General features: G+C 39.8%; 1 protein-coding gene across 1 annotated transcript; it reads right to left on the bottom strand.

Moving 5' to 3' along the window:
• Nucleotides 1-17340: 17340 nt before the first annotated feature.
• On the bottom strand, nucleotides 17341-21364 carry LOC127118840 (2-hydroxyacyl-CoA lyase). Its single transcript, XM_051049089.1, has 3 exons — nucleotides 21230-21364; nucleotides 19561-20976; nucleotides 17341-18223 (listed from the first exon to the last, which is right to left on the bottom strand). The coding sequence occupies exons 1-3, from the start codon at nucleotides 21266-21268 to the stop codon at nucleotides 17909-17911; spliced, it is 1770 nt and encodes a 589-aa protein (XP_050905046.1). The 5' UTR covers nucleotides 21269-21364; the 3' UTR covers nucleotides 17341-17908.
• Between the last annotated feature and the right edge of the window lie 1352 nt (nucleotides 21365-22716).

Below are 22716 nucleotides of genomic sequence, written 5' to 3'. Positions count from 1 at the left end.
GCGATCCTTTTTCTCTGGAACCTCCATCATTTTGCCCCAACCAAGAGCTTCTCCACTTTTGACCACCTCAGCAGCCTGCTTATATGAAGCGATGGATGGTTTCTCTTCTTCCTTCGCGAACAGGGCATTCTCCACCTTGACGGTTTCAAATGCCTGGCTAGGCGTCTCCCATATTTCACCATCCATCTCCACGTACTTGAACGAAGACAGGTGGCTGACAAAGATGTCCTCCTCTCCGCAGACCGTGACAACCTGACCTCCCCAGACATATTTCAGCTTCTGGTGCAAAGTCGATGTAACTGCTCCCGCAGCATGAATCCATGGGCGACCCAACAGGCAACTGTATGCCGGCTGAATGTCCATGACGTAGAAAGTCGACTTGAACACCTCGGGTCCAATCTTTACTGGCAATTCCACCTCCCCAAACACAGCCCGTTTTGACCCATCAAATGCCCGCACAATCAGATCAGTCGGGGTCAAAATCAGCCCATCACAGTTTAGCTTTGCCAGGGCCTTCTTAGGCAACACATTCAAAGAGGAGCCGGTATCAACCAGCACATGCGAAAGCACGGCTCCTTTGCATTCCATCGCAATGTGTAAAGCCCGGTTGTGGTTTCTGCCATCTACGGTCAAATCCATATCAGTAAAGCCCAACCCATGGCTGGCATGCACGTTGGATACGACCGTCTCCAGTTGGTTGATTGTGATCTCCTGAGGCACATAGGCTTTCTTCAGAATTTTCAATAAGGCCTCCCTATGCCCTTCTGAGCTCAGCAACAAAGAAAGAATTGAGATCTTGGAAGGAGTTTGCTGCAAGTGATCGACCAATTTATACTCTGACTTTTTAATGATTCTGAGGAACTCCTCCGCATCATCATCAATTTTGTTATCCGACCCCGCGGGCGCCGGTGTCATCACAGGAGTACTTCCACTATTCTCAATCACAGCCTTTCCCTTTGCCCTGGCTAAAGCCTCGGCCTTTTCTTTTTTCTCTTTTTCTTCCTCCCCTCTCCTCAACGCATCAGGAGCAAACAGCCTACCGCTGCGAGTGAAACCGCTGGGACCGGCATTATCCACCTTTAGCACGGCGGTTTCACTAGCAGATTGCTCTTCAATCCTCTCCCCATTACAGTACACCTCTCCCCCATAATGCCACGGTACGGCATCATCTTTGTCATAGGGAATCGGCCCAGGTACCGTGATGGTAACTGGAGCCTCTTCAGTAAGGTTCGACAAATCAACCGGATCATAGAAAATGGTTATGGTGGAGACTTCTTCCTTCTCCTCATCAGCCCTCTCAATCAAAATATCACCATTATCCATCAGACCCTGGACATGCTTCCTCAGAAGCTCACAACCGTTCACCGACATAGTGCACTCAGCACACTCAGACCCGCAGCCCGGATATACCCCATTTCTCAACAATTGACTCTTCAACTCAGCCAAGGGCGTCCTCAACTGATCAATCTCAGACAATCCAACCCTCATCTCCTCGAAGATTGCATTTACTCCCCGTTGACCATGCGCGGGCATGGGATTTGCGTTGACATTGGGAGATGGTGCGAAATTGATTGCTTTGGAATCCACTAAATCCTGAACTGTGTGCTTAAAAGCTTTACAGTTCTCAATATTATGCCCAGGCGCACCTGAGTGGAATTCACACTTCGCGTTCTCATCATAGCTGGTCGGCCTTTGATCAGGTCTCAAAGGCGCCAGAGTTCTAGTCTGCACTAGGCCCAAATCTTGCAGCTTCTTAAACAAGAAAGCATAGCTCACTGGAGGCCTATCAAACTGACGATCCTGTGCTCTGCCCCGGATCTGATAACCAGCCCTTTGCTGCCTCTGCTGAAAGGGTTGTTGTCTCTGTTGCTGTTGCTGCTGTTGCGGTTGTGCTGGCTGAGACTCAGCAGGAATTGTTACCGCAGCATTGTGCTGGAAGTAACGGTCCCTACTGGGTCCACGTTGAGTGTAAACTGCACTGGTGTCTCCCTCTTTCTTCCTCTGCCCACCGTTATTACCAAACGGCTTTTTCGAACCGGAAGAAGATGCGGAAGCATTACCCTGAATTTTTCCCAGTTTTAACCAACTTTCGATTCTTTCTCCTGCCACCACAATGTCAGAGAAATTGGTGACAGGACAGCCCACCATTCTTTCTGCAAACGGCCCCTGCAGGGTCCCCATAAACAAGTTCGACATCTCCCTATCCACAAGCGGAGGTTGCACCCTAGCAGCCAGTTCCCTCCATCGCTGAGCATACTCCTTAAAGCCCTCATTGTGCTTTTGAGACATACCCTGCAGCTGGGTACGGCTCGGAGCCATATCTGCGTTGAACTGGTACTGCTTGAAGAACGCATCCCCAAGATCTTGCCAGCTTTTGATGTCAGCAGATTTCAGCTTGGTATACCATTCCAAGGAACCTCCAGACAGGCTGTCCTGGAAAAAGTACATCCACAGTTTTTGATCCGCGGTGTATGCTGAGATTTTGCGGACAAATGCCTGGAGATGAGTTTCCGGGCAAGAACTGCCATTGTATTTGTCGAATGCGGGCGCCTTGAATTTCTGAGGGATTACAATCCCCTCCACCAGCCCCATGTTGGACATATTTACCACCCCAGGCGTGGCATAACTCTCCAAGACCTTTATTTTCTCAGCCAGCAGCTGAATTTCTTTATTCTGTGGAGGAATATTGTAAGGCACAAAAGGCTCGTTCTGTATGGAAAATTGATCAGCCTCTCTGTCCTCTTCCTGATCATCATCAAAGCCATAAAACGGAGGCACAAAATTGTCCTTCATATTTTGACTAGGCCCAGGTTGACCACCAGCATTGTTCACGAGGCCCACAGTCGTCCTCTTTCCACCATCTCTGGATCCCTGCCCCTGGTTGGAGACTCCATCCAGGTTGACCCCACTGTTCACAGCAGAAACCCGCTCGAGTTTCTCAACCTTGTCTGCGAGAGCCTTCTGACCAATTGCAAAGCCTTGCATTATATTGATCAGTTCGTTCATTTTATCCTTCAATTCAAGCATATCAGCACTGGGAAGCTCCATGAGTCTGGGAGTATTGCGTCTGGTATAATATCTGTGAGGGCGTGTTGAGTGCAAAGGTACTGTCCTTCGAGCGCGAGCAATGATTCCTGTGACAAACAAGCGCGTTAGTAACAGTTACCTGCAAAATAAAACACAGTTATTATGATTAATGCATGGATGCAGTGTCTATCCATATGAAGGACACTTTGTCTCTTGATCCTGGTATCACTGAGACAAATAATAATCCGGCATCAATATCTTGATTTGCAGGGTTGGATTTCATTGTGCAGATCGGAGATATGCGATTTAGCAAGAATACCCCCAACCATGTGTGTGCTTGTGTAAGTGCATACGGTAAAGCAAATAAAGCTTGAAAACCATCACTGAATAGAAACCATCATTACATAACCAAAGAGTGCACAATCAGTGCCATAGTCATACATCAGGCCAGATATAAATCTCCAAAGTCAGGGAAGAAATACAAGCAAAGTGAATTCCGTCAACAAGCCTGACGGTAATCCAACACAAATGAAAGATCTAGCCAGATGAGGGTCCCACAGACGACCCTATCTCATCTTCCATCCTCGCGAACTCTACGGCGAACCTGAGCTCGGTGTTCTCCTGCTGCAGTCTCCCAACTTCTTTCTGATGAATCTTCATCTGCCTGAAGTAGTGGTCTCTCTCTGCCATGTAATGATCTCTCTCAGCCCTGATCTTTGCTTTCTCCGCTTCCCACTCTGCAGCGAGGACTCTGGCTCTCTCATCTCTCTGATCCCTCACCAGGATTTGCCTCCTCTTCTCATCTTCGATCACCTTTGATGCTCTGAATAGCTTCTCCTTCGTGATGTCATGCTCCCGGTTGGACGATGCTAAATCCTGGCTAATCTTCCCATAGTAGGCTGTATCCATCTCAAAGCGTTTGGCTTCCAAGGCATGTCGCTTGTCTTGATCTTCCATCTTTTCCTTGAGCTCCTGATTAACCCTCTGAACCCGAGCAACACTCATCTCCAATTCTGTCTTCTCTGCAAGCAACTGATCTCTCTCCCGCTTCATCTCTAAGAACTCATCCATACTAACAGTAGAAGGAGTCTCCTCAACCAACGGATACCACGGATCGACCATAGGAAACGGTAGACAAGTAAGCTCCACTCTCTTTCTGAGCCAATCATCGAACGGAGGAAAAGATCTGTTGTTAGCTTTACCCCAAGAAGCCTTGCCTTTTCTCTGAATGCTGCGCCATGCCTCGGATATCTGCTTCACCCTATCCTGATTACCCTCAACTAGGAAGTACACAGATTCCTGAACATCACTCTTGTATGGTGGAAGCTCCATAGCGAATCCCATCTGCCTCTTAAGAAGTGTCGGGTTGTAATTAATGCAACCCTGGATCCCTATAAGCGGCACATTGGGAAAACCCCTGCAACTGCATATGAAATCCTGTCCAACTCCACTACTGTGAGTCCAATCTATGTCCTTAGCCCTCAAACCCATCAGTTTGGTCGCCCAATTAACATTCTGACCTAGAAGAACAAAAGCACCCTTGGATGGCAAGTAACCCATAAACCACTTGAATAGTAACTGCGCACAGCATCGAATTAATCCCCCACGCCTCTTCTCATTCCGGTTATGAACCGAATAATAGACATCTCCAATCAATGTAGGGATAGGATTCCTTCGAATAAACAGGCGGATGGCATTGATATCCACAAAGTTCTTCTGGTTCGGAAACAGAATGATCCCATAAATGCCCGCAGCAACCAAAGCACAGACAGCTTCCCAATTCCCCAATTCTGACTGCTCTTTAGCCTTAGCCTCTAGGAAACTCAGATGAAAACCAGGCAACTTCCCCTTCTCCTTCAGATTACCCTTCACCGCCTCTGGACTCAGATAGAAGGCACGAGAAATCCCACCAATATCAGGTTCGTCCTTGGTAACACGGAAAGGAACCTGATCCCTGATCTGGATACTCAGAATATCAGCATAATCCTCCATCATGGGCCCTAGCACATAATCTGGGAAGACAAAACACCTCAGCTCAGGATCGTAAAACTGAAGTAGAGTATGGATGGCGCTCCTGTCTCTGTCCATGAGCCTGAAAACCACCTTCAGAATGCCCCCATACATCTCACGAAACAACCCCACATGGTCAGGTGTAATCAATGCTATCATATCCTTCAGCACACTGATGTCTGGATCAAAGAAACTGTAGGCCACATCATCCTTCAAACCGGGTCTTCTCATGTCTGGATAGAAAATCTCTCAACCAGGATCTCGATCAAAGGGGTCCCTGCATATGGGTAAACATGTGTTAGATGTAATTAATGCAAGATGTAATGATGCTGATGAATGAATGCAATGCGTTGCCATCCTCCAAGCCATCTGATCATCTGTACTGAATCTGATCTCTGAACTGATCATAACCATCTGAGGAGTGTACAATCATCAATCAGACCCACGGGTTCCGAAATAAACGGAAGATAGATACATCATCATCATCACCACTGGTCTCGGAGCAGACACACCATCACCATCTGAATCGGCCCAGGGAATCCGAAATAAACGGATCCCCACTGATAAATATCTCGACCCGGGGAATCCTGAAATAAACGGATCCCCACTGATAAATCACGGACAGCACTCCGGCGTCACGGCAATAAATAACCATAAATCCGACTCATAAATATGTCTCTGATCCACGGAACCAAAAGTCACCATCTGAGCAATGCGTCTGAAATAATCAACCCTCCCCTCACAGGTAAATTCTAAACAGGTCATCCTAAGGCGGATAATAGTCTCGACAATCGGGCAGAGATACTCAATGGGTTTGCCCTTTCGGGTGTGCCATTGTAGCTCTCCTGAGATCGTCTAAACCACAGATCCGGGAAATGATCGGTCACCAGAGTCAACAGCTCAAAAGAGATAACCCAACCAAAGTGGAAAACCCCACTGGAAGAGCACTTCTCAGATGAACCTCGTCCGGCTTGTGGTATGTCACATCGCAACATCATGCCCAACCGACATGTAAGCGACGCGAGACCACGCTAATCCTAGGTGTATACTCGGGCCTGGGTTTTAGCCCCACTCAGAACACCCACCCCAAACAACAGAACCACCTGCAGAGGACGGCAACAACATGATAGTATGATGCATGCAAGTATTTAATGCACATATATACATGGGTTAGAATAATAAATGCAATAAATAAACAACACACAATAAGCAACCCAAACCAATCCTAAAACGCTAGGAGGGACTCGCTTAAGGACGATGGACCAGCATAGGTCTACATCGAGGGTGTCCCCAGCAGAGTCGCCAGCTGTCGCATCCTGCGAAAAATCAACCGGCGAGACTCAAAAATAAAAACACACAGAGCCGCCACTAAACGTTATTTATCCCAAGATAGGGAAAGGAAACGCTCAGAGAAACCTGGAAAAGACATGGTCTCGCGACCAAGAGAATGGGTTCGGGAGTCGGTTACGCAAGGGGAAGGTATTAGCACCCCTCACGTCCGTCGTACTCGACGGGATCCACGTCCTAGAATAAAGAATAGGTTGCTAAAACATCACACACACACAGGGAACGCAGGTGGGGTTAAGAGGAACGAGCTCGATAAGGTATCGCACCTTATGCCTACATATCTTGTCTGGAACAAGAATCAGAGCCACTGTAGTTCGGCTTACGCACGCCAAACAACACAAAACATACAAACAAGCAAGGGTGGCAAACATGGAGCCCGACAACCACTTGATGGAATTACGTCGGCATCCGAACCAAAACACACTCAAAACGGCAAACGTGGAGCCCGACAGCCAATCACTGGGCTTACGTCGGCATCCGAGCCAAACACACAGTCAGATAACAAGTAAACACACGCAAAAAAATAAAAAGGTTGCCCGGAGTGGTCTCGCACGACCACCTGCCTACATACCTCGTCTGGAACGAGGATCAGGGCGATGTAGTTCCCCTGAAAGGGACTAAATTGCTAACCAGAAACCGGGGAAAGATACACAACTAGGGAGCTGAGACTCGAGCCTAATGTTGTCATGCATCGTTAACCCTAAGTTCGGTTTTCTATCCTACTTGCATAAGCAAACTAACCTAACCAGGAAAGAAGCTAGCACACAAGCATACAATCATATATCATCAAATGAGAACAGGTATCTCAAACAAACATGTCAATCAGATATCCACATAACACGCACTATAGCCAAACAAGGGGGCTCAATCAATCAGGTTTGACTGCCTAAGCAATCGTCTGTACAGGTTGTGTTTGCTCTTAACCTTGCCATTACGAGGCTAAGGTGAAGCAGATGAAAGGTGAAGTGAGGATCAGACCTCACAGCTCTTATCCCTAACCAGGGAGAGCGTCTGACAAATGAGCATGGGTCCAGAATGGGGGGACCCTTCTATACTCGGAGACTCTGACTCAATGTGCACTGCACAGATCTTGGGCTTTTGATCTCCATGCTACAACCATGTAATGGGAGCAAGGAGAAGACTCAACTGAATAGTGGGGGGTAGGCTGCATACCCCTACCTTCCACCAATTGCCTTATTTAAAGGACTTTCACCTGCTTGGGCTTAAAAATAAACAACCACAATCATTGCCTCTTAAGGAGGACTTCAGACATTTATTTGCCCGGCCCGGTAACAGCCGGGTCTCCAGACTACATGAAGTTAGGAAGTTATACCTCTATGCAAGTTGCTTAAGCAAAGCAAAGCAAAAGTTCACAAGGAACTGAGCAACTAAAGTACCTGGAAACAATCAAACACAGTTAGTACTCAGACAGACAAAACCAAACAGCAAGTTCAATCAGACAAACTATACAAGCTATGCACAACCAAAGGCAAGCTTAAAGCCTAAGCCCAAGCTTCAAAACCTACAAAACCAAGTTACGTTAGTATACAAATATCAACAACATCAATCAAAATTGATTTGGATCATTATCCATGTGCATTGCTTTTTGATCCTGAAAAATCAAGCAAACATTAGCAACTAGACCACTAGGCCAAGCCTAGGGTCCAAAGGCAATAAAAATTCTTAAACAGCAAGATATCCACCAACCAATCTCAAATTAAAATCAAACAAGAGCAAACATCATTGGTCTCATGTTTAGATCATTCATTATGCTCATATTATGCTCAAAATAAGGCAAACTAGTTCAAATGAACCACCAAGCACACAAACAGAAGTATTGCATTCAAATCCACATCAAAACACATCCAAAAATTCTCAAATTAATTACACCTAAACAGGGGGCAATCAAGGTCTACCATGTCAAATTTGAGCTCAATTGGGCAAATAGAACCATGTCAATGAAAATCAACAAAAACAGTCACAATTTCATGCTTCAAACCACAACATCAATGCATACATCCACTTCAAAAATTCATAACTCAATAAAAACAATAAAGAAATGGATGAGACCAAAACAGGGATGTCACATTATGTGTCTACAACATTCATACCAAATTTCATGACCATACAATACCATATGAGCATTTCCCAATCATTCTACTAACCTATGTCACATGAGCTTGCAAATTCAACCACCAGAAAGGAAAATTCACAATCAATTTGAAAATTCAGTGTAAAATTCCACAAAAATTCTCATAGCTTCCTAACATGTTAACTAAGCATCATGCAAAATTTCAATCAATTTCAACAAGTATAAGCCAATCAAAAAAATCCAGCAAGTTGACATAATGAGGTGTGACACAAATTGTCACACCTAAGTTCCAGAATTTGCTGCTCATTGACCAGGTATCAAAAATGCATGAAATTTACATATAAATGAACATCAATGAGTCCACAATCATCACAAAAATTTTCAAGAATTTATTTAACACTATGAGCATTTCATGAACCAAATGGTAAAATGTATCAATTTTGAGCACATGTGAAATAAGTCTAGGTCAAACAATATTTTTGCCATGCACAACTTTGACCAATAGGTCAAACAAATTCTAAACTCAACAACAAAGTCAAAGAAAAAATCTCCATATTTTTAGGATTTTTCTACTATTTTTTGTGAATTTTTTAAGGTCTTTATAATTTTTTAAGAATTAAACAAAATTAATTAAATATCACAATGGCATAATCGTAAATAACAGTGGCGCGGGCGGTAAACCTCTAATTTGAAATTTCAAACAGAAAATTGGATCTACAGCCTTGTTTCATCGTCTTCAACCAAGAGTTTGCCCAGAAAATGAAAATCACGATGAACATTGAAACTCAATGGAAATTGGCAAGCGATAGCTCGTTCGAACCGTCTCAATGCGAGGAACACAAATATCACATTATTACATCCTAAAAGTTCCTAAAATTCCTGAATCGAGCAACCTAGGGTTTGTGTTCATACTTTCAAATCGCGATTTCTCACGCTACAGTCAACCATTCTCAAAACTAAGGCTATCATGATGCTCTACGTAGCAAGTTCTACAACACGCACATAATCATTGAACGAATCATGACGAACGAATTTCGAAGGTACCTGGAAATGGCAGAAACGTATGTGTGTTCTTCGCACTCGATTCCTTCAAACAAGTGCACTAGAGACTTCAAGAAGTTGAATGACGAGCTTGAGATCGATTGCCATGTCTTCTAGTGTCCACAATTCGGATTTGCCATGGATGATGAGATTTGGAACAGTCACGATGCAGCCTTCCTTTCCTTCCAAACTATCCAAACAGATGTACAAGATGATGATTGTGGTTGAATGCAACAAGAATCGTGTGAATTGGTGGAGATTTGATGAAGAAACTTGAGATTGAAGGTGTTTGTGTTCTTGAGGGTTTTTGAGAGAATTTGGAGAGTTTTGAGATCCAACTTTGGAGAATGTGATTTCTGTTATGTTTAACCAATGATTATGAATATATATGTGCACTTAATCCAAGCTCTAATCACATAATTAGCAATTTGGAAATGTTAAGTGAAATTGGTTATTAACAAGTGAGGGCATAATTGTAACTTCCACATGACAGCACATGCCAGCTCAAATTTGGTTCCAACAAGTCCAAAATACCATATGTAATGTGTAGAAACAATTCTCATTTCAATTGGTCATGTATTTCGCAATTTCACCCTTTGATGGCATAATGTCCAATTTCAACCATTGCACTTTTCAAACCAAAACTCAATTTGCAAAGCCTAGCCATGAAATGAGGATTCAAACACATTCTAAATGCCATTCCTGAGGTGTTGGAAAAAGTCCCATCTCAAAATTCCAAATATTTTGACAGTTGGACAATTTTGCCCCTGGTCCAATTCAACTGTCCAGTTGAAAAGTGACTTTTTACCTTGGCCATTTTTGGGAAAATCCAATGATGCACCCTCAAAGTACATGTCAAATGGAGTTTGTGCATATAAAGAACTTGCAATTTGGACAAAGTATGTGGAAATTATGGCCTCCTGATTACGGGTCATTTCTGAATTTCACTGATCCCTAATTTTCCAACCATACATTGGATTTTCAAGTTCTTGGACTTTTTGGAAAGGTGAGAACAAGATCTACAACTTTCATGTTGAACAAATTTTCATTTGAAGCTTCCTTGGACACGTGGCCTTGAGGTCCAAAACTTTCCATTTTTGGAAACTTCAATTACAAGTCACTGTCTATTTTTGGCAGTTTTTGTCCTGACTTGATTTTCTCCATTCTTAAGCTTTGAGATGTCAAATATCACTTGTTCCAACATGAATGAAGTGTATCCAACTCATTTTCACCTTCAAATCTATCCGATCATGTACAGTTGACCACAGTTGACTTTTCATCTGATAGATGAATCTGGCAATGCATAGATCAATCTGAGCTCCAATCTTCAACTGAAATGGCTCAAGGGTGATACCCTAGCCTCAATAAGCACAATATAATCACATAATGAACCCCATAACCTTCACAAACCCCATCTCCTGATTATGCCCTGATTGGCCCCATACAACTGATTAGGGTTGACCAGTGGTCAAAACCCTAATCTCAAGGAATCTGCTTCAATCACTTGATTCTTCTGATGATAACCAACCATGATGATGATGATGTATCATTTCAATCAAGATGAATACCAACATCCTTTGAGAATCACAAAACCCTAATTTGAACTGCCCCCTCCTCAGATGATCAATAACCAGTCCAATGAAACCCTAGGCTTGCACTTGACCTCTTCATCTTCTGACCAAGACTTGTGAGGATGACTTGCACAATGTAACCACATGATATGCAACATGCAATGCCTAATGACCTAAAATGATATGTAATATGTTAATCCTAGTCCCAAGAGAGGAGGGCAAATTTTGAGGTGTTACACATAGTGGTGAATCTTATGATCGGTGTGCATGCAGTCTAAACGGTTGCGTCTTGTTCGTTGATTTCATGGTCATGATCCAAATTTAGATATGGACGCCAAATGAACTGAAATATGAACATATATTGGATTATAAATTTGGTAGAAGAAATTAACAAATTATTACGAAATAATTAGGTTAATGGCCATACATCTGTCGGTCGAAGGTGATCCAAGAGATTGTGATACTGGGTAATACAGTGTCTAGGACATCTGTTATAACTCATACCACGTGTCGACCATCTGCACCATAAAGGTAAAAATATTATTTAGAGATAATAATCGGTAAAGTATTTAAATATAGTCCATTTTTAAGAACTTACTTTTGTGCATACGGGAATGTGAAAGGGTTGTTGTTGACGGGCCCTAGGGACGGTAGTCTGGACCAACCCCATGCTTGGAGAAAAACAGCACATCCAGAAAAGGTACATGTGTCTTTGTGTGAATTTTTACACAAAGAGCTATAAATATAAGTCAAACAAGAGGATCCCCAACTGTAACTTCCTATTCTATCTACATGTCTTAGTAAAGGTAAATACATAACATGCATACTAGAACCACTACCTTCGGGAAATAAAAATGAACCAATTAAAAGCATAATGTAACACCTAGTTTTTATTATTCGAGTCTCTTCGGTAGAATTCAAATATAACTGTAAGTTGTTATAATATGCCTTAAGTCGTGAAAGGAGTATACCTTGACCTCTCGAGTTATCATCTAACAAATCAGCATCCAAGAGGTCCATGCAAATTTAATTCGCATAGTTAGTTTTATCATTTACCGCCTTACCTTCGATAGGCAGTCCCAGTATCATGTAGATGTCTTCTAACGTAACGGTACATTCACCGGTTAGAAACCAGAATGTGTGTGTCCCGGGACGCCATCTTTCACATAACCCAAGAATGAATTTATTATCCACCAACCAAGACATTATTTTGCTTATATGTCCAAAACCGGCGAGTTCGACATACGGTTGAATCATCGGGTCCATGTGTACATATTCGTGGACCCGAGTTCGAAACCTAGAAACATCCTATAAAAGAAACAACAAAATACGTTACTTTATAAAAGATAAACAACAAATTAAGTATCGTTATTAAAAGGTATTCTAGACAAATAATAAAAGAATTAAACGCTTACATAAGTTTTTATGTCTGCAATTGTGCCTCTGTGTGATTCATCCATTGTGAGGAGAGACATCTTGTCGGAGTAAATGCTGAAAAAGTGTTTGTTACAGGTGAAAAAGGTTGTTGTATATGAAAGAGTTGTTGTTGTTTAGGAAGATGTGAGTGTTGGTGTCGAAAAATGTGAGAGTTTCTTGGCTATTTATAAGGTGTGACATGCAAAAGTGTGAATGCATGGATAATGGTGATTGCATGTGCAATCCAAATGGTTTGGCGCCTATGTGCAATTATCACATGCTAGCGCCAATCAAAGTGGCGCCTCCCCTAGGCTCGCATGCATGCTACATCTTAACCTAGCATGGCGCATGCATGGCTCTGGATGGTTGGTTACGAGGTCTGCATAGAAGACAAAGTGACGTCAATTGGATTGGCTCCCATGTACAAGCATTACAAGCTAACGCCAATTGGACTGGCACTAGGGCTTGCATGAGTAACACATTGCTTCCCTCTAGCTTGCATGTTTAACACATTAATTATGTCTTGCTTGCATGTTTGACACATCACTTCCGTCTAGATTGCATGTTTGACACATCACTTTTGTCTTGCTTGCATGTTTGACACATAACTTTCGTCTAGCTTTGCATGTTTCATACATCACTTATGTCTTGCTTGCATGTTTGACACATCACTTCCATCTAGCTTTGCATGTTTCATACATCACTTACCTATTTAAGTCTCTTACTATCTACATCCAACAATCAACACAAATTCATCTGCACCAAAAAATTAATTTTCGTTTGCACAAGAAATATTACAATGTCATCTGCACCAAAATATACTATCAATGCTCACTACAATGGTGAGACTCTGATTTATATGGGTTTTGCTTTCGAAACATCGATATTATCCGACTTACGATCAAGAGAAATTCAAATTTCTTGCATTTGAAAAAACAAATTGAATCTTGCATAGGATCTAGTCTTGTGTCACAGATCACGTATCAAAATCCATTTTTTATTATAACAATCAATGCAAATTTTTCCCACTGAAGGTACAGGATGATGGAGATGTTGAATATATGTTTGTTAGTGATGAACATTCTGGTTGCAACTCTATTGAGTTGTATATTACTCTTCAACCAAGTATACCATCTCAGCAATCTCAGATAATTAATCAAGTTGAATATGATGAATTTGATTCAGAAAACTCAGATGACGCCGACCCAGAAGCAGAAGCAGAAGTCAACGTCATTGATGAAGAAGAATAAGAGACTGAGACACGGGTCGATCATATGTTGAACAACAACATTGAAGATGGTTATCAACCAGTGTCATTACCTCTAAGTCATGTATATAATCCGCATGAACATATGACAAACATGGATTGCATGACGATGAAACATCCAACAATGTTTTTTATAACCCGTATCCACTATCAGAGGATGATTTAAAAGTGGGAGACATGTTCCGCACTAAAGAAGAATGTGTGCGAGCTATCAAAAAATTTCACATGAATAACTCTGCTGATTTCACTGTGAAATGCACTGATTCGAGAAGGTATGTCATCGAATGTCGTAACATCCTTTGTAAGTTTTGGTTGGCTGCGTATCACAAAAAGAGAAGCGACTCTTGGGAGATAGCTTCTATACACCCACCTCACAGTTGCATTGTAACTAACGTTGAACAAGATCACTGTAAATTAAGCGTTGCATTGATATGTCAAGACATTTTGCCGCTTGTTAACAAAGACCCATCAGTGAAGTTGAGTATAATAATATCTCATATCAGAACAAGATATAATTATACTCCATCTTACAAGAAAGCATGGATTGCAAGGATAAAGGTTGTTGAACGGGTATTCGGCAACTAGGAGGATTCATTCAAAGAATTGTCACGTTTTTTATGTGCCCTAAAAACATACGTACCAGGAACTATTGCAATTATAGAGACATTGCCAGCATTTATGCCAGACGGAACCTGTGTTGCTGGAAATAGAATCTTTCACTGCCTCTTTTGGGCGTTTGAATCGTGCATCAAAGGTTTTGCATTCTGCAAACCGATTATTCAAATTGATGGAACATGGTTATACGGCAAATACAAGGGTACTTTGCTTATAGCGGTTGCACAAGCCGGCAACAACAATGTATTTCCCATTTCCTTTGCCCTGGTTGAAGGTGAAATCGCTGGTGGTTGGGGTTTCTTTCTTCGACATCTCATAACACATGTGGCTCCACAAGCCAATCTCTGTTTGATTTCAGATAGACATGTTGCCATTGAGAGTGCTTACAATAACCACGATAACGGATGGCATGATCCTCCTTCTATCCATGTCTATTGCATTAGACATATTGCACAAAACTTCATGCGTGCAATCAAAGATAAGAACCTTCGCAAAAAAGTGGTGAATGTTGGGTATGCTCTAACTCAGACGTCATTTCAATATTAACGTGATGAAATTATACTGTCTAATACAAATGCAGGAAGATGGGTGGATAACATACCAGTAGAGCAATGGACAAGGGCATTTGACGGAGGTTGACGATGGGGCCTCATGACAACAAACCTTGTGGAATGCATGAACGACGTATTCAAAGGGATTAGAAATCTACCAATAACCGCTTTGGTCAGAACAACCTATTATAGGTTGGCTTTTACCTTCGCAACCAGAGGTGAAAGATGGGGTGTAATGTTAATGTCGGGTCAAATATTCAGTGAATGTTGTATAAAAATGATGAAAGAGGAAAATATTAAAGCTAGCACACACGCGGTAACAGTCTTTGATCGTCATAGGCAAAATTTCAGCATACAGGAAACAATGGACCACAATGAGGGGATGCCAAATTTATCCTATGCTGTCAAACTAAACAGAAGTTGGTGCGACTGTGGAAAGTTACAGGTCTTCCGTATTCCTTGCTCCCATGTCATTGCGGCATGCGCACATACTCGTCAAGACGCTTACAGCCATCTATCTGATGTTTACAAGGCCATTATCGTCATGAATGTGTATAACAAAAGCTTCTCAGTGCTACCAATGGAGAAATATTGGCCTCCATTTGACGGTGACATAGTTTGGCACAACGATGAGATGCGAAGAAAGAAAAAAGGACAGCCAAACAGCACGCGTATTAGAACAGAAATGGATACGACTGATAAAATGATAAGACTATGTAGTATATGTCATCAACCAGGACACAATAAGAACAACTGTCCCAATTTAGGAGCAACATCTGCATCATAAGATAGTACCTCCTTTTAATTTTTGTAACCTTGGATTTTTATATATCATTGGCTTTTTATTACAACAAGGTTAACAACATACATCACTACAACATAAGCAAACTTAAAACAGAACATTTCTAATTGATTACAACAATCAAACTGATGTCATCTCGTCCAAACATCATTTCCCTAGCATCCTTATCAGTTTTGACCCGCACCCAACCAAATATACTATCGAGTCTCTCAATACTTCTAATTTTTTTCCCTTGTGGTATTTTTCCATCTAACCAACGCAACAGCTCCCTCTTCAATTGATCGAAACTACAGATGTTCTAGAACAGCATCAATATCAGAGGTTTGTCTCTCGAATAAATCACTTTTCCATGGCGGCGACGAACACCAAACATGTTTGCAATATGACGAAATAAGATGTGGAAAAATGATTCACACAACACCTCTATTTATAACACAAAAAATTTCGCATTACACAAAGACGTCGGACCAATTGGCGCCTCCTCTTCCAAATAACACATGGACACCAATTGGATTGACAGCACCATGTGCAGTAGCCAATCCAATTGACGTCTCCTCTCTAAATTTAGGAGCAGACGTTAATTGATCTGACGCCTCTTCTAAAAAGTGGGGTAGATTGAGAATTTTTTTGAAATCATAATTATTTTGAGATTTTTTTTTGAAAACAAAGGTATTTTGATTAAAAAAATTCAGTAGTCACTCTCCCTATCTCCCATATTTTCTTGTATGCAATTTTTTTCAATTTATAATATACACATCCACATCAAATGATAAATAGTTACCATATCTAACTATTAATTTTTTTCAATTTATTAAATATCACTTTAGAAATGATAGTGGATAGATAGTAAATTATACTATACATATTAGAGTTACTAGTTTAATATAATTATATAATATAATTTATTTAAATTTAAAAGCAATATAGAATAATTGTTGCAACACATACTCCCTTAATCAATAGTGTATGCGCCAAGACTAACACGTTTATTTATTTTTTAATTTCTGTGTCATTATTAATGACGTCTTTTTTTTTATAAATTATTTTTATTTAAAATATCATTATTTTAATAAATAATTTAAAATGTTAATTATTTAGAAATTTAAATTTAAAAAGCTGATATTTGAAAAAAAATCAGATATTCAATGTCACATAATTTTTAAATATTATTTTATTTAAAAAAATTAAAATTTTAAATTAACTAACAAGGTATTGAAAGTATTGATATCCAACAAAAACTAAAAACTAAAAAGGTATTTAAGAATTTGCATACAAATATTTGTATTAAAAGTTGTGCTTCCAACATCTTAAAAGTTAAAATATTATTTTTAACTAATCATAAATTTATTTTAGATTTCTTACTGAAAAAATAATATATTATTTTTGAGTTTGTTTCTCATTCTTGGACATCAAAATAATGTTAATTTGTATTTCAGGGACAAAAATTAAGAATTAAATAAAGAAATATTTTTTTAATGTATTGATTTTAATAAAAATATAAAATTATTTTTTAATTATTTTTTTCAATATAAATTTTTTATAAATGAGTTTTTTAACTTGTATCTCTAAGACACAAATTTGATGATTCATGAACAAAAAAATATCAAAAAGTCCATAATCTTATGAGCAGTGAAATTTGAACATCTAAAATTTGATACAGGTCTATAAATACACTTACATCAACTCTTAATTCAACCAATACAAAAAGAAAAGCATTATTAAAAAGGACAACACCATATGTACATACAGTGTGTCGATACACTTTTTGGGTGTCGATATACTTTTTCCCTAAACTTATTATGTACTAAAATAGAGAAAATTTTAAACAAATAAACCGTCAATATCCTTCCAGCTACAGCTCATGATCCTGTACATGGAGTATACCATTACAGCCTAAACCTGTTCGGGTATAATAGGTTCAATACAAACATAGTCTCTGAAGCAGAAGTCTGAAACCCAAGAAGCCGAGGCCTAAATGGATTATCTAGTAGAAAATTAATTTCACTTTATTTATTAAATGAAAGGGTTTTTTTTTTTGTTTTTTTCTTCTAATTTCTGTGTATTATTGGTAAACAAAAACTAAAAGCTGAACCTCAATAAATGAAGTTGAAGGGGAAGAATGCTACATACTACATAGCGTTCGTTTGGCAAATAATTAGAGTAGAGAAATCAATTCTTGTGTTGCATCCTCCCACTCTCAGAACCGGCATAGGGATCAATGACAACATTTATGACGGCTGGTTTCCTAGCAGAGAAGGATTCTGAGAGAGCTGACTTTAATTCATCGGGTGTCCCAACAAGATAACCCTTTCCACCAAAAGCTTCCATCATAGTGTGGTACCCTGCATTTGGGACAAATGATGTTGGAGCAGGATCCCCTTTGTGAGGTCCGTCTATCTCTTCCGGGCTTCTACGATCACCACCATATACACCACCATTGTTGAAAACAACCACCACCACAGCCAGTTGGTATCGAACCAATGTCTGGATAAAGATAGAGCATCAAATAACATGCTTGTATTCAGAAAATGATTTACAAGAGTAAAGCATATGCAGAAAAATGAGACCACAACATAGCATATAGTAAGAACCAAAAATTTATAAACTTAAACGTGAATGGTTTATACAAAATTGAAATTCAGAGTTTTTAAACAAAAAGTGCATTTGGATCATGGTTCAAATTTACAAGTAAAATAACATTTTAGTTTGAAGGAAAATATATTCTCCGATCCAGACTAGAACAAGAGATAAGAAACTTGTAAAGGCTTGGTCCAGACTAGAACAAGAGATAAGAAACTTGTAAAGGCTTGGCTGGGGAAAAGGTAAACTTGTAAAGGCTTGGTTGGGGAAAAGGTAAAAATCCAGATATCTCATATATGTATCTTATGTTGCTCACTCAGTTACAACATATAAGTTGAGCACTATGATTCATTATTGTTCATTCAAATGTGTGCCAAACAACTTGCCCATATCAAGGACATAAAACATTTATATTCACCAGCTAAAAATCTAAGCAGAAACTCTCACAACATCAGTGATTGATTTAAAATGGAACTTGAACAAGGTTCTTACAACAACATTGAAAGTGAAAAAAGGTTTTTAAGCAAAAAGTCCACATTTGGTTCATTGCAAAAACTTACAAGCAAGTGAACATTTTAGTTTGAGGACAAATATAATCATATAATCTCAGTTTCAGGCTAGAACAATAGTTTGGGTTGGGATGTTGTAAGAGTATTAAGAAGGAAGTACATGGTTCGATCCTTACTAAGTTAATACTAATAAAGTCCCCCTCCCCCAAACACATTAAACACTAGTATTTGTCTATAAAATTAAGTCTCAAGGAAAAAGTGAAGTCCTAAAATAAAATAACAAGGCTAAACTCCAAAACAATAAACTTGTTAAGAAGTTTTGATAAGGTAAATTCCACAGATCACATAATGTGTATCTTATGTAACTTGCTCATTTGCAGCAAGGAAGTTGGGCACTAAGATTCATCACTGTTCAGTCTGAATGTCCAACGCGTGCCAAACAACTTTTTTCCAATTTCAAAGACAAGAAAGCATTATTAGTCACCAATACTAACTAACAAATCTCTTTACTATCAGGAACACCAGCTAAAATCTAAGCAAAATCACTCACAACATTGGTGATTGATTTAAAATGGAACTAAGGATTTTGCAGCATTGTATCATAGCTTTTGTCAGTCAAGGATTACCAGATAAACACATTCATCAAGTAGAGAACACTACACACAAACACGATTCTAAAACAATAGTAATGTAAAACAATGGAATATCTAATATAGGTCGCAAAATATATACCTCAACTTCCATGGCACTAAATCCATATCCAGAATCTCCTTCGACAGCAACAACAAGGCGATCCGGATAAGCAACAGCGGCAGCAATGCAATAACCAAGACCAACTCCCATAGTCCCCCAAGTGCCAGCATCCAACCTAGTCCTTGGCTCCTTCTGAACCAATACAGCTCGACCGACATCCATGGTATTAGCACCTTCAGAAACCACCACAGGAGCAGGACTTCCACCCCATTCCAAAATAGCATCTCTTACAATCCTCATAGGCGTAAGAAAATTAAACGGCACAACATCCTTTGCTAATTGAGCCTCCATCTTAGAAGCATTCTCCTTTGTTTTTTTTGAAATAGCATCCACCCATGGATGAGTGTTCCCCAAGCAAAACGGATCATCCTTAATCTCTTTGTTTAGAGTCTCCAAAACTTGTTTAGCATCTCCAACTAAACCTAAAAACGGTTTTCTTAGCTCAATTTCTTCGCTACTCACATCCACCAATACAAACTTCACACCTTCCGCCCACTTTGGAGATTCCCCAAAATGAAGGAGCCAATTCAGCCTCGCCCCAATAACAACCGCCACGTCACATTTCCCGATGGCGAGTGACCTAGCAGCGGAGGCAGCCAAGCGATGATCATCCGGCAACAAACCTTTCCCCATCGGAGTTGGAAGAAACGGAATTCCGGTAGTTTCCACCAGTTTCTTCAATTGATCTTCAGCTTTTGCATAGGCTGCTCCTTTCCCAACCACAATCAACGGCCTCTCGGCATTTCTCAGAAGCGAAACAACTTGACCTATCTTCGAAGCATCAACTTTTGTGCTGCGACTCTCCTTGTTTTTCTCTGCTAGCGCTTTCGCTTCGGTCAAGAGGGTTTCAGCTTCGGATTGGGAAACTGTCTGATGCAATACATCGGTAGGAAGATCCAAATAGCAACCACCCGGTCGACCCGAAACAGCGTGATCGAGAACCTGTGCAACACAATTAGGGATTTGAGAGATGTGAGTAGCTTTGACAGCGAATTTGGTGAAAGGCTTCACCGCTTCGATCTGATCAAGCTCTTGAAAATCGCCACGGCCGCAGTCACTTTGATTACAAGAGCCAGAGATCATGACGGTAGGCCAGGTATTGATTCCCCCGTTTGAGAGACCGGCGAGACCGTGAACGCAACCGGGACCGGAGACGGTAAGGAATACGCCGGGACTGGAGGTTAGGTAACCGTAAGCAGATGCGGCGTAACCGGCGGATTGTTCGTTATGGAAGGCAATGAAGCGGATGCCGAGGGAAACGGCACGTGTGGCGAGTGAGGTGACCGGGATTCCAACGACGCCGAACATGTGGTGGACGCCGAATTGAGCGAGAGACTTTGCGGCGAGGACATTACCGTCGATTTGTTTTTGTTCCCCCATTGAACAGAATCGAATCTGAGTTTAAAGGTTAAAGAAGAGTTACTTATTCTGATTTCAGAGAAATGAGGTGTGAATAAAATATAAAATCTGCAAATTAAGACTATAATTAGAAAGTTCTAAAAAATGAATGGAGTATTTTATTCGAAGATGATGTGAGTGAGAAGAGGTATTTATATTAAATGAAAGAAAGAAGAAATAGAAGAAGAAGCAAAATTGGACTCTACTTATCTAATCAAATTCACTAGACTGTGTCTTCTCCTATTAGTACCTCAGAACCTCCACCGGGTAAGATTAACAATCTAGTCATCACTCACCAACTGGCAACTGGCAACTGGCAACCGTTGCACTTCCCTTCTTCCTACCAAAATGTTTACATAAACATTATATTTCAATAAGTCATCAAATTATTAAATTAGTCTCTCAAATTAGTAAAATAAATAAGTATAATTTGATACAGTACGTTTTTTTATTTATGAACTAGCTCCTAAAATAAATGTTTCGTATATTCAAATTCTTAGTTTTTTTAATCATTTAATATGATTTTATTTTTATTATATTGCACAAATTCATTCATTTATTATGTAAATTGATTATATGGGTGTCTATTGTCTCAAAAAAAATTGAAAAAAAAAAACATTTAAGTTCAGTACGTTGATTTAGTCTGGAATCTAATAAAACACGCTATATATAGTGGGAATTACATGCATCATAAGAATTATATGATTTTGTAGATGAATTTATAAGACTATTTAACTGTTTTATATTGTATTTCAATGGTTGCAATATCTATGAAAGAAGATACATGATTGTTTAACATGGTACATGTACATCTGATACACTGAATTATTATACAACCTAAATGGGGTCATCTTAAAGATTTGCATATGGTCATAAATCTTTGTTTAGAAACACTGATAGCTACTGATTTAACAATTTCATCTCCTGGTCCAAATCTTGAGGTAATAAATAAGAGGTCTTTCTAAACTTTGATCACACTTTTCTTTTTGCAATAATTTTGAAGAGATTGATGTCAGCTTATAACATGTATGTCCAAACTCTGGACACTGTAATACTCAATAGTGATAGATTTTAGGGTCAATGTTTCAAGGAGATTTACTAGGTTTTGTGCTTTTTTTCCTATTATTTTTCATCGATTTTTAATTTTTTACTATAATATTGCTTTGTGTTTTTTTTAATTGAAATGGAGCTTATAACTACTTTGCTGGTTGTGTTTTTATTCTGTGTAGATGTGCGGGGATATTCATGGACAGTTTTATGATATGAAAGAGCTTTTTAAAGTAGGAGGTGTATGTTTAAGATCTGTGTTTGACTTCCGTACAACGATTTCAAAAATGCTTCAGTCAGTTTGCTCAATGGTTAATTTATCATAGAACATAAATGTGCTTTTATGGTTTATGCGTTGTGAGATTTAAGATAGGATAATGTCACGTGTTCGAGTGAACTTGATGCTTTTTTAGGGGGATAAAAAAATTTTAGTTATTGAAATAAAATGCAAGTCTTTGTGTAGGATGAGATGAGTGACTAAACTTGAAAATCTGTCTGAGGAGGCTTTGTTGGTGGTCTCATCATTGTATTTGTTTGCATGGTTAAGTCTGACTTTTTCATTCAAACTATAAGTACTTAAGATGGATATTAGGTGGTGATTGTTTTGCAAAAATTACTCCTTGTCTATCGATTCTTATTAAAATAATCACACAGTACATCATTGTTTATCAAATAGGGGACCAAGTTAAA

Source organism: Lathyrus oleraceus, chromosome 1, assembly GCF_024323335.1.
Source record: "Lathyrus oleraceus cultivar Zhongwan6 chromosome 1, CAAS_Psat_ZW6_1.0, whole genome shotgun sequence".
Lineage (NCBI taxonomy): Eukaryota > Viridiplantae > Streptophyta > Magnoliopsida > Fabales > Fabaceae > Lathyrus > Lathyrus oleraceus.
Note: the sequence above shows the minus strand (reverse complement) of the source record. Positions and strands in the feature narration are given on the sequence as shown.

Excerpts from the sequence above, each read along its gene's own strand:
- LOC127118840 (XM_051049089.1), bottom strand. The coding sequence starts at position 21,268 with ATGACTAGATTGTTAATCTTACCCGGTGGAGGTTCTGAG. Across the intron at positions 20,977-21,229 it reads TACCCGGTGGAGGTTCTGAG|ATTCGATTCTGTTCAATGGG; the intron begins GTACTAATAGGA and ends CTTTAAACTCAG. Across the intron at positions 18,224-19,560 it reads TTAGTGCCATGGAAGTTGAG|ACATTGGTTCGATACCAACT; the intron begins GTATATATTTTG and ends ATCTTTATCCAG.